We start from the raw sequence: 12,854 nt of genomic DNA, 5'->3' as shown, positions 1-12,854 counted from the left end.
CGTAGCAGCGAATGCACTCCTCGCAACCCGTATGACAATGGACAGAACTCGCATCAACCTAAGCAATCGTTAGTACAGGCGTGCGTCTTTTATCGTTATATATGCCGTGCAATCTTCGTGGCCTACCTACCGGACGGTGTCAGCATACTTTAGTCGCACACTCAAGCTTACTCCTGGCCAGCACTCGATGCCCACACCCGTGTGGGCTTGGCGACCTGTAACGCGCCCTTGAGCTACCGTTGTCTCACTTGGGACCCAGAGAGGTCCCATGCGCATGGGTACGAGCAGATGTTTTTGAAAAAAAATGTTTTCTACAACTTTTTGAAAAATTTCTTTAATTATTATCGGCGCAAACCACGTAAACGCCCAAATGCCATTGCTCGCGCGTTCGTCGTTGTCGTCGTCCTCTTCCACAGCTGGCTCCATTGTGCAGAATACCACCATCATCAGCAACAGCTCGACCGCCGTCGTCTTCCACAGCTGGATGCGTTACCGCGCATCATCCCAGAATAGAATTTCACTTCTGTCGTCTTCTGGGTAGGCCGGGTTTACGGGGATATGAGCCATTGCTTAAGCAGGTATGAGGTATTCATTTTTCTTACGTGACCGGCACATTTAAGAACAGAGGTGATACGCCAATATGTGTGCGTGTCTATATCGCCACAATGACTGTACATTAGGACAATAAATATATTCGTAATCTTGTTCAATATTCTGGCTAACCTCTGTGTCGTGCGCTAAACAGCTTCGCTGGTCATCCACTTTCACATAGTGGAAGGGCTCGTCAATTTTTCATGTCACTCCGCTCGCTACAGAGGATCGGCACGGACGATAGGCGCGGCAATTCGCCACGGTCGACGACGTTTGTTTCGCAAGAGGGAGCTGCACAATGTACCCGTGGTTTCTATTTTTTTTTTCTCCGTCAGGATGAGTTTATTCTGCTCCAAGCAGGTCTCTCTTTACCGGAATTGCCTTTGCGTGGCGGCAGTGATGGCACTGCTTCAAGTGATGTTGGTCGGCTGGTGTGTGTCGGTGGTATAGTCCCCGCTTGAGCAACTCTTTCCGGCACACAGCATCAATTATTTGTCCATCAGCTGACCGTCACGAAGGCGTGTGTGCACGAGGCCCGAGATATCTTTCTTTCTGTTATTACTGTTATCCGGTCTTAAACGGAAACGCACGCCAAGTGGCGTTCCTCCGTTGCGCAAGTTTTCCAGCGGACATAGTTTCCCACGCACTCTTTCCGCAACTACCAGTCATGTAACAATATATATATATATATATATATATATATATATATATATATATATATATATATATATATATATATATATATATATATATATATATATTGCCCCATTAATGTGAGAAATTAGCATGCGAGAGCATTATTAAATAGCGCTGCGGTAAGGCATTGTAGCCTAAAGGAACACGGTAGTAACCTTAAGGTTGCCGCATTGTGAGCATGCATATCACTGTCCTTTCGGGATACTTGAGCCCGCCTTATATTGTGGTTGACTGATAAGGAGCAAGGATTGTTGTGCGATGTGTTTAAGCAACTGCGCTTACATAAAAGAGGCCGTTATGGAGAGCTCCGCAATAAGTTTGACCGCTCTTTAACGCTTTAACAACATTTTGTTGGGTCCATGAAACTGTCTAGAGTGTATATGTACTCTTTAGTTTCTAGTGTATTCACCCATTCATATATGCAAAGAATTTATGCAGGGTGGTTGCATCTGAGGACGTGTAGAATAAACTTCGACCTTTGGGCTCTGTAATAACGTGCTCCTTAATAGGAGTAAAGGTACACGTTTACATTCTGCTCTTTCTAAATCTGGCCGCCACGTTCGGGATTCGGACCCGCTACCTCATGCTCACGAAGAGAGAAACGTCGCAGTCGGACTCCACCTATCTAAGCGGCCTCGGTGCTGAGCTCAGCTGTAAGGACCCATTGAGGTAGGCCACCAGCCCTGAACAAAGCAAGACCATATCGAGTGAACCACTGTGCTGGGTGTAAAAAGCGAGAAACGATGAAATAAGGTTAATTGCAGTTCATTGTACTTGCTGTCCAAACGCGAATGGTTTAATGCTTCTATAGAGAAAGGCGCTGTTGCGCTAAAAGTGTCAAGCAGTCGGGGTAAACTGACATGCTTTTCAAATGCAGGTGCCGTAGTGCTGACGGACTCAAAGTTAGCGCTACATCGATTAGACCATGGCCTACCTGGATAGAAGTTTACAAGGCAATCTCTGGTAATGCTTAAAGATCTAGTGCGCAAGGACATTGAGGTAAAATTTCAGTGGATCTCATCCCACGTAGGAATTGAAGGAAACGAGAAAGCTGACGCTCTTGCAGGACAAGAACTCACATGCGTCTCAAAAGTGAAAACGCCAAAACTCTTTCAGATTGTGACCCATGGACTTACTCGCGAAGAAGCAACACCGTTGCATCCAGTCAGAACCGACTCCGCGTACAATCCGTTTTGGTCATTCAAGACTGGACGATGCGCTTGCCCGCTCTGTTCGGGTGGATGCAAATTTTTTCGCTTTCAGATATCAATATGAGGCACGCCGTAGTGGGTAACTGCGATTAATTTCGACTACGTGGGGTTGCTTAACAGGAACCCAATGCAGGGCACACGGACGTTATTGCGTTTCTCCCCCATCGAAATGTGACCGCCGGGGCCTGAATTCGATCCCGCGCCCTCCGGCTTAGCCGCGCAACGCCAAAGCCACTACGCCACCACGGCGGGTTAGGCGCATGTTAAAGAGCCGCACACACTTGAACCGGAGCCCTCCTCTGTTCGGCGTCTCAAAGCGTCACCCTCTCGGGGCCTTACAAATCCCACGAATGAACCAGCATCGGCACGGAGTGAGCTCGCTGTGTTTTTTTTTTTTTTCGTTTTCAGTCTTTTCTGGCATTGATCAACCGTGGTTTGCTTAGACGAGCGGGAGCTTCCACAAATGTCATCTGCCACGTGCGCAATCTCTGTTTTTGCACAGTGGAAAGAAGTGCATATAAAACTGCATAGAGGAATTACAGTGATGGCGCGAATTGTCAGGTCGCTGCTACGATTGTCAGCTGCAAGTGATATGCTCAGAAAGCTGCTCGTTATACAACGCCAGCTATCGCACTCTCGGCTTCGCACTTTACGATAAATTTTCTCGTTGAACTTTTGATTTATTTATTTATTTATTTATTTATTTATTTATTTATTTATTCTGAATACCCATTACGGCATTTTTTGTACCGTCCCCTATATGAATGATGCTGGAAACATGACCAGCGATAGAATCTACGACGTCGCAGTCAACAGCAGTACGGCACAGAACCACTGAGCCGGCCTGGCGAATACTTGGAGAATTATGATCGCTCGAATACTAACCATCGGTGTACGTTAGTGTTAAGATGTTAGCGGATAGCCGGGTACATGCTAGGCATGATTCCAGCACTTGACTTGCTCAGAGAGCAAAAACGTTTATCATCTTAAGAAGTGAAGGACGTTCAATCACGTGCTCGTGACCGCGAGCTTGTGTTGCTCGATGTACGTACACGCAAGTGTTAAGGGTTATCACGGTTTTTGCTCGCATTCCCGCGCGACAGGGATTCGCTGTACTCGTCGTGAGGCTAATTTGTAAGCCGAGAAGGTCAGAGATGCTTAGGCGGAGCACTTCTCGCTCAGGCTGCCCAGCTAGGCACCTACAAGAAGCGACAACACCAACAGCCACAATACCCGCCAACATTGTCCGAGCAGTTAGTTCGCTATAGCGCTTCCAGCTGCCAAAGCCGGGAGGTGCAAACACGCTGCGCTGGTGCAACCTGCAACTCCGGGAACTGCGGTGCCCTTATCGAAACCTTATTGCTTAGCCTGACGCTAAACATTGGGCACGAATCCACTCTGTGAAGGTGGAATGGCAGCGAAGCTGTCGTTTGTGCTGTCAAATTCGCCCCCAATCCATGGTGTGAACGTGATTGGACAGCAAAGCCAAACGAGTGCACGAAATAAAACACGTGTTTTGCCATTTGTGATTGAGCAGACTTCTCAGTTAATTAGCTTAATGAAACCTGGAACGACTAGAGTTTTATCCTAACAGGCAAACATGGGGCTGTCCGTTTCCCTCCCGTGGAAGCCCATGTGTTGACAGCAAACGGGGATTCCACAACCTTTGCGACTTCACTGGGAACTACCTATTTATGAAAAGTAAATGAAAATAGGTGTAGTGATAGCGTCGTCTTAGTGGCCAATAGTCATACAATTTTTGGGGATACTTTTGATGAAACAAGAATGACGATGGGTACGCGCACACATTCTCGTATCACCTCTGTTATTAAAAGGGTAAGAATCTCTATGCCTACCCAACCAGAAATTTATCCGTTACGTAAGATAGTTAATGGCTCATCCTCCTTAAGCAATGGGTCATACGCTCGTAAGCAAGCAAGAAAAAATATTATCCACCTGAAGTCTACTGATCTTGAAGATGGTGCCTCTTGACAACTAATTTACTGAAAAGGCATATCCAAGTGATGAGACGTATAAGCTTTTGTACAGAATGAAGCGATTTTCCATCAAATTCAGAAGCTGAGTTTTCGCAGACGCAGATTCGTTGACGCACACGAGAAATTCACGGAACTCTAGCCTTAAATAGCTCCGCTGTAATGACGTGCAGACCGGCAAAGGTACGTAGTACTGCTGGAAAAAGTCGATGAGAAAGCAATCATTCGTTCTGTCTATCGATACACCGTTCTCGTTAGTTTTGTAGGCGACATAAGAAAGCGCGCAGAAGACAAGCAGACGACAAGGGGCGCATTAGTGCATTCCGGTTGGTGTTCGCGCGCACCTGATGCATCATGAAGCGCTTGTGAAATTTCTGTGAACATAAGAAGACTGTTTTCTATGGTCTACATGTGTGACTACGATCAAGGTGATATCTTTTATTTCTGTGATCTTTATTTTTAATTGCAAGTGACCGCACCTTGTTAGGTATAGCGGACTGCTAAAGAGCTGAAAGTTTTTACTTCATCCATCATCGCGCTTCATTCACTAAAATTTTAGAGGAGGGAAAAGAAAGGAATAGATACGCAGGCTTAACAACCAAACAGTCAACACTAAACAACTTAACGTTGTGAAGAAGCGGACGACCTACTGAACCTGTTGCAAATGCTTCTCAATATGTATTAAATTAATGAACCAGTCTATAAATCGCCTTCCTGGTTAGCCGCGGCTGCGTGTGCCATCCACAACGCTAAAGGCAACCAAGTCGAATGAAGGCGTGAAACAGTTGGGCCGCTAAAGAGAAAGAGAGAGAGATAAAAGAGACTTGAGATAAGCCAGCTTCTCCGGACGGACACGATCTTACTTAACGAATACTCTACAGACTGAGCAAGTGTGCCCGGTGATGAAAAATGAGGCAGCCGGCTGGCACCACTTTTCCTTGTGTTCGTTGAGGGGCGAGGTCATGAGCAGGCTTGAAGAGCCCTCATCTTCCGGGAGCGCGAGGAGGACAGCGCGCGTGCTCTACTCTCACCGAGCGGGAAGGAAAAACGCAGACGTCTATCTGCGAAAGGGTTGGCGTCCACTACGGCGCCACGCTATCCGAGAGACCTTGACGCCGCGTTGCGCAACGGGAGTACTCCGTAAGCTAGTAGCCGCTGTGTACGGCTCACCTTCGGGAATTGCAGAGCAAGGAGCGTCCGCGCCACCTACAATAATGTCGGGCCACTGACAAAAGCCTGAGAATGCATAAAGGAGGAGATGCGTCGACGCGCATGTTGATAACACGGTAACAAAGAGAACGAAGATGGAGTATGATCGGTGCCCTCAAATCAGATATATATATATATATATATATATATAAACAAACAGCAAGGAGGTTAACCGAGGGGCCGATTTGGTATGACTGCGTGTGTGTGTGTGTGTCAAAAAGAAATTCCCGACGATTACGATGCACCCCAATGCAACAACTTTGCGCAGCTCCATGCGTGCTTTCATTTCGCGATATATTGGCTGGCGTGGACAATCTGTCTGACCAGCCGCGGTGCCTTAGCGGCTACGATGTTCCGATGCTAAGCTCGAGGTCACGGAACGAATCCCGGCCGCGGCGACCGCATTTCGATGGGGGGACGAAATGAAAAAAACACCAGTCTCCCGTGCATTCGAGGCACGTTTAATCCGGATTCCACCACTAAGGCGTGCCTCATAATCAAATTGTGGTTTTGGCACGCAAAACCAAAAAAATTCACTTAAATGTCAGCTATTCTCTAATACAACGCATGTGTCCTCACTAGCCGCTGTAGTGAGTAAATTAATTAAAGGCGCCGCTGCTGAAGGATCTTCTAGCGTACAAAGTCGCAGCGCATCGAGATATACGAGAGTGACAGTTTTCGATGCAGAGATAGTTTTAATAGCGACGTCTGAACAGCAGTTGCGAACGCAGTGCACTGGTCTATGCTGCAAGTTTTCCTCGCAGCTGGATAAAGGGCGACTTGCACTGGATGTTTGGATTACTGGATGGCTATGGAGCTGGTCGACGAACTTGATTTGCTACCGAAGTGCTTTGAGACCCAGATAAAGAGAGCGGGAGACAGTTAATCTGGCTTTGTGCATTGTAATGTGCACAATCCTGCGTTTTTCTCACTGTTCGCAAATAAGTGTTCGTCTTCACAAAGCTCTTGTGTCTTTCTAGTGCACAGTGCGCTAGAGCGAGTAGCTGTGCACGAAGAGGCCTGTGTGCACGTCAAGTGTGTGCTTACTCACACTGGAGCCCGTTAGAAATTGGATCGACTAAGAGTGAGTTTTGAGCCTTACGTTAATGTATCTACTGTGTTGTTATATGATACTGTTTCAATAACACTCTGTCCCGACCTCGTATCGTCCGCAGCTTCTTACTGCAGGAATTTGCCCACACTGCATGTTTGGTTTCACAAAATACAGCCCCTGTTGCTTTTTTTTTTCTCCAAAGCACCCTTCACCTCGCAAAACACGAATCTAAGCGGAATTAGCCGTAACCTAAGGAACATTACAAGGTTTCCCTAGAGAGCTTCTTTCCAACGCAGCTTCATTCCCACTGGCCAAACCTAACTGACAAGGTTTCTCTGGAGTGTTTCCTAGCGTAAGGTTTCCGCTCCGCGATGTGCCTAGTCGAATGTGATTGACGGGGTTTCCCTAGAGAGTTTGTCCAGCATGGCGGTTCTGGTTACCCGCGGAGTGCAGACCTTGCAGTGTGACTGGCAGGCTTTCTTTTCCTCGAGAGTTTGTCGTTTCGGTTTCACATCGCGTCAAGCATCCAGTGCGATGTTCGATGTCACACAGCCGGTATAACGACATTTCTAGGGCACGCTAACAAAAAGTGGCAGTGGATGTGTTTGCAGCACAAGTACACGCCAATACCTGACATTCCTCTCCTTGCTGTCTCTCTCTCTCCCCCCATAAGACTTGGGGGTTTCGCTTTCTCATCAATTTAGCGGATAACGAAAACAATACAAATTGCAGTCACCAGCAAATATACAGGATACCCCATTTAGCACCAGCATTGTTAAGCAGTCAGAACGTTGTTAGATGAATAAATTTTATTTCTACATGCACATGAAAGCTGCATATGTCAGCTCGACGCATCACTCACGTGTGTGTATGCTTTTTTTTATTTGTTTGTTTTTTATCACATCACTGGAGTGTACCTTTAGTGAATTATGGAATATGATACTTTTTTTCTTGGTACATTTGGGTGGCGAATACGCCTGACTGGAAGTGTCCCGGTGTCACGAACGAGCTCCTGTAGCCAAACAGTTCCACAATACAGCTACTAGAGGTAACACTTGCTCTGCGATCGTTCAGCTACGGGGTTAATAATGGTTAGTACATAGATTTGTCTGATCTTCATGCTTGCGGCTTCAGACGTTCTTGCGGCTTTGTTTACTGCGTTTTATCTGCCTTTAATTGCCTCGAAGTCTGAAGCAATGCTTTTCTTTTCTTTTTTTCTAAACGCGGAAAGCTAAAAGACTCTGCATTGTTGCACTTATAGCGCAATACATCGTCGAAAATGATCGATTTGCGAAGTCGCAAGTCCGTTTGAATCCAGACTGACGGAAGTATAGGCCAACACGTGCGCCGACCACCATTCCCGTGCTGGTTCGACTGCCATAGTCGCAGCTCCCGTAGACGCTAGCTAGGGTGAAAGTTCGCTCTGGTACGTACACTTTGTATGAAACCACTATGCATGGGCCGCCGTACTGGTAAGGAAAGGGTTCATCTACTCACCCGACCGTGTCGTATGGCGTCGGCCAGCACCACGGCCGGCGCAAGGAGCAGCGGGTCGCGCGTGCCCTGGACGCGCTGCCTCCGCCGGGTCAGGTTGGCCACGAACAGCAGCAACTCGGAGATGCGGTCCAGCACACGCATCAGGAGCTCGGAGAGCAGCAGTTGCACCGTCGCCACCGCGGCAGCCATGACGTCAACTCTCGAATACGCTGTACCACTCGATCCTTGGGAGACCCACCTGGGTAGACGTTTCACGAAGCGCCAACCGAGAAACCGATTCCAAGCGTATACGGTATGCGTGACACTCAGGGCATCGGCGACGCAACTCGGCGGCGACGGTATTACCCGACCAGTGAACGAGCACCCTCTTCGCGGGGTACAGCCCACAGTACACGCGAGCACGGCCAAGCCGAGGAATCAGGCTTCGATCGCACGTCGGCGGCGCCCAAGAGGTGACGTCGAGCGCAAACGCCGGCACCAGGCAAATGCGTAAGGAGTCGCTGGCGAGCACCGAACACTTAGGAGCACACGCGCAAACGCTCGAAGTGAAAGTCCGTCGTGCGCGGTTAGGTGCAAAGCCAGCGCAGTCTTCTCCGGCAGGGCACACCGGCTTAAAAGAGGTGCGGAAGACGCCCCCGCGCGCACGCGTAGGGTTTCCAAGCTGCGAGTCGAAGCGGGTCAGCGCGTGGCAGGGCCAAAGAAAGGAAAACGCGGAAGAGGCACTTTCTCGCTTATGTACGGCGAGGCCGGACGGAGGAGGCAGGTCCCAGGTGACGAGAAAGAGACGCGCCCCACTGCTCTGGCGAGCGAAGCACTCAGATATAACGGCGAAACCAACCGACCGACTGACCGAGAGCGCGCGCTCTCTCTGTCTCACTTCTCCCAACGTCAGTTGGAGGGAGAGTTCCGGACTCGCGACCTCGCCAGCCGAACTCCGCTAGCGCTTCGCGTCAGCGCGCCGGCGCGCCCGCACGGTGGAGGATTGCTCTCTCTCTCTCGCTGTGTGTTCGTGTGGCGGCGGTGCACCTGAGTAGGACGCCGTCGCGTGTCTCCGAATCTCCCCTGTCCTCGCAACCACAGCTCACCCGGCTGCCTTCCGTCAAGCAGTGTTTTAATCCCTTCAGGACACGTGCCATCCAAGCCACGCAACGCCTCGTTACACAGCGCTACGCCTGGCTAAGCATTAACACCGATGTTCGCCTGTGGGCACGTTCGTGTCTCGCGTGCCAGACCACCAAAGTGACCCGTCGCACGCAGGCTTTCTTGCTTCCTGACTGTCGCTTTGACCTTGCCCATCTTGATTTTGGTTGGACCACTTCCTCCCTTTCACGACTGCCGGTACAATCTAACATTGACTGACCGCTTCAGCCGTTGGCCCGAAGCCATGCCCATACCGGGCACCACTGCGGAAATTGTCGCCGAAGCCTTCGTTTCAGCATAAGCTTCCCGCTACGGCGGCCCCCGCATTGTGACCACTGATCGCGGGCGGCAGTTTGACTTTACTCTCTTCCCTCAATTACCTGCTTGGCGCTAAACACTGGCGTACCACAGCATATTATCCCTGTGCCAACGGCATGGTTGAGCTGCTCCACCGCCAGCTAAGCTGCCCTCACTGCGCACCTAGATCGGGAGCACTGGGTCGACTACCTTCTTATGGTGCTTTTCGGCCTACGCGCTGTCTTCCGTCGTTACCTTGGCTGTTCTCCGGCCTAACTCGTCTATGGTGCACCTCTGTGGCTTCCTGTAGACTTGTTCGTTCTTTCGACCGCCTCGCGCCAGCCGCTGCAGTACCTTCATGCCTACAGGACTGCATTCAGCAACTGCGCCCGTCCCGCCTTGACCTTCGGACCACAGCATCTTTGTGCATTCGGGCCTTGTGTCTGCAATCCGCATTTTTCTCAGACGAGATGCTGTAAGGGCACTTCTTACACCCGCCTACAATGGGTCGCACCGTGTCCTCCACAATATGCCGAAGTCCACCACCATCCTATTGAATGGTCGCGAAAAGGTAGCCTAATTACACTGCCTCAAACCGGCCTACCTCGAGACGCCTCCCACGGAGCTCTACGCGGATTTAGCCGGCGTGTCCGCGGATCTGCATGTAACCAAGACAGCACCGTCTCAACTTCATCTACGACTACATTTCGCCATTCCCTCTTGGCGGGGGGCCCTGTAGCGCCCACCGACGCTGCTACGAGCGGACCTTAAAGCTTGGCGCTCTCAGTGGGCACTGCAAAAGATGAGGAAAATAAAGTTGGGCGGCGCTTGCTTGCGGGGCAAGCACGGCACCCGCTTGTCCGTTCTAAGAGCCTGCTACATTGGTCCTCAGGTTATGGCGCTCCGCTGCAATCGCTCGATTCGTGACAACCACATTAATAGCGACTCATGTCGGCGTGAAAGAGCTTCGTTGAATAGAGGCACGTATATGCACATTGTTACATGCTAGGTGGCCCAAGTTGATCCGATGGTTGATTTCGAACTGTGTTACCTCATCACAGCAGCCCGATGCACTAACTTTCAACCGCAGAGTACCCAGTGACCCAGGTGGGCTGTAAAACGGTTAGATACAAGCACATATAGAAACACAGATATATAGACAGCCCCCGAGTAGGCGTCAGGCACGGAGATAAGTTCTCTCCAATGCTATTCACAGCGTATTTACAGGAGGTACTCAGAGACCTGAATTGGGAAGAATTGGGGATAAGAGTTAATGGAGAATACCTTAGTAACTTGCGATTCGCTGATGATATTGCCTTGCTTAGTAACTCAGGGTACCAACTGCAATGCATGCTCACTGACCTGGAGAGGCAGAGCCGGAGGGTGGGTCTAAAAATTAATCTGCAGAAAACTAATGTTTAACAGTCTCGGAGGAGAACAGCAGTTTACGATAGGTAGTGAGGCACTGGAAGTGGTAAGGGAATGCATCTACTTAGGACAGGTAGTGACTGAGGATCAGGATCATGAGACTGAAATAATCAGAATTATAAGAATGGGCTGGGATGCGTTTGGCAGGCATTCTCAGATCATGAACAGCAGGTTGCCATTATCCCTCAAGAGAAAAGTATATAACAGCTGTGTCTTACCAGTACTCACGTACTGGGCAGAAACCTGGAGGCTTACGAAAAGGGTTCTACTTAAATTGAGGACGACGCAACGAACTATGGAAAGAAGAATGATGGGTGTAACGTTAAGGGATAAGAAAAGAGCAGATTGGGTGAGGGAACAAACGCGGGTTAATGATATCTTAGTTGAAATCAAGGAAAAGAAATGGGGGGGGGGGGGCGTGGGCAGGACACGTAATGAGGAGCGAAGATAACCAATGGTCATTAAGAGTTACGGAATGGATTCCAAGGGAAGGGAAGCGCAGCAGTGGGCGGCAGAAAGTTAGGTGGGTGGATGAGATTAAGAAGTTTGCAGGGACAACATGGCCACAATTAGTACATGACCGGGGTAGTTCGAGAAGTATGGGTGAGGCCTTTGTCCTGCAGTGGGCGTAACCAGGCTGCTGCTGCTGCTGCTGCTGCTGCTGCTGATGATGATGATGATGATGATGATGATGATTAGTGCATCAAGTACCCAAAGAATGAAGAACTCCATCTCACACCTTACGGTATCCTGTTCCTTCCTTTCTGAAAGACAATCAGTAATACACCATATGATTTGTTTATGCCATTAGAACTATATTCAGTATGAAGAAGCTGCACTATGGACAGCCATGCCGAGCCACCTCGCTCGACAAGTTCTGTCTTTCGAGAGGAGGCTGTTCAAGTGCGTAGTGTGGTTGGAACCTTCAATCCAGTTGCTGAGTGGATTTCGCATCCGGACTCTTGTCTGTGTTTGCTTCATTTTTGAACTTTCACTGGACTGCGTAGCACATGTGCGTTCGTATACCGCGTGTATATCTAAACGCAACGTAAACAAGGTTCGCATTGTATCGCTTATATTTCCATGCAATAAAGAGAAAAATGGGTGATCATGGTCTAATGGTTATACCACCGAGCTTCTGTGCTCCACAGCAGAATTTCGATTACACTGTCGGTCACACATCACTTCTTTCTTACTAAAGCGTGGGGATACAGAAACCTGCGTGCCGCAAAGTACCAAGAATCAGCCAAGGAATGATTCGCATTAAATAAACAATAGGTTTGTTTTGACACACCTGCTCAAAACCCAAATTAGCGATGCGAGTCGATTCAGTTGTTACTGCATCCGCTCATAAGTTCGTGATGTCGCGGCACGAAAACAGCGAGAACAAAGGAATGAAGCAGAGCACGTTTCGTGCCGTGCTTCCTTGGTCTTGTTTGCATCGTATTCGGGCCTTGAGATGAGGAGCTTGACAATATAAGAATATTTTTCTTTTATTTTCAACCCTGCCACTCTCGTGTGCTACCACGTCAGGTGGGTAAATAATTACGAGTCCATGGGAGGAAATGTTTTCTGTGGGAACACGTCGCACTGTGATCTGAATAGTGGACAGCGCAGTAAAGCTCCATGAAAAGCAATAATGCTCTACTACTTACATTAAATACCATGAAAGTAAACTATCTGTCATCCATCGGAATTGTAGCAGGAAGCTATAAAGGAAACTCTGAGGGTTTCTCA

At 49.0% G+C, this 12,854-nt stretch overlaps 1 protein-coding gene across 1 annotated transcript in view; it reads right to left on the bottom strand.

Annotated features, from left to right (window-relative positions):
• Positions 1–9,199, bottom strand: part of LOC142576425 (fatty-acid amide hydrolase 2-like) — a 65,918-nt gene extending 56,719 nt beyond the window's left edge. Inside the window, exon 1 of the mRNA XM_075686555.1 lies at positions 8,253–9,199. Within this exon, the coding sequence (XP_075542670.1) occupies positions 8,253–8,441 (189 nt within the window). The 5' untranslated portion in view covers positions 8,442–9,199. The remainder of the gene's footprint in view (positions 1–8,252) is intronic.
• Between the last annotated feature and the right edge of the window lie 3,655 nt (positions 9,200–12,854).

The sequence above is a fragment of the Dermacentor variabilis genome, chromosome 3 (genome assembly GCF_050947875.1).
Source record: "Dermacentor variabilis isolate Ectoservices chromosome 3, ASM5094787v1, whole genome shotgun sequence".
Lineage (NCBI taxonomy): Eukaryota > Metazoa > Arthropoda > Arachnida > Ixodida > Ixodidae > Dermacentor > Dermacentor variabilis.
This window is presented reverse-complemented; position numbering and strand designations above follow the sequence as displayed.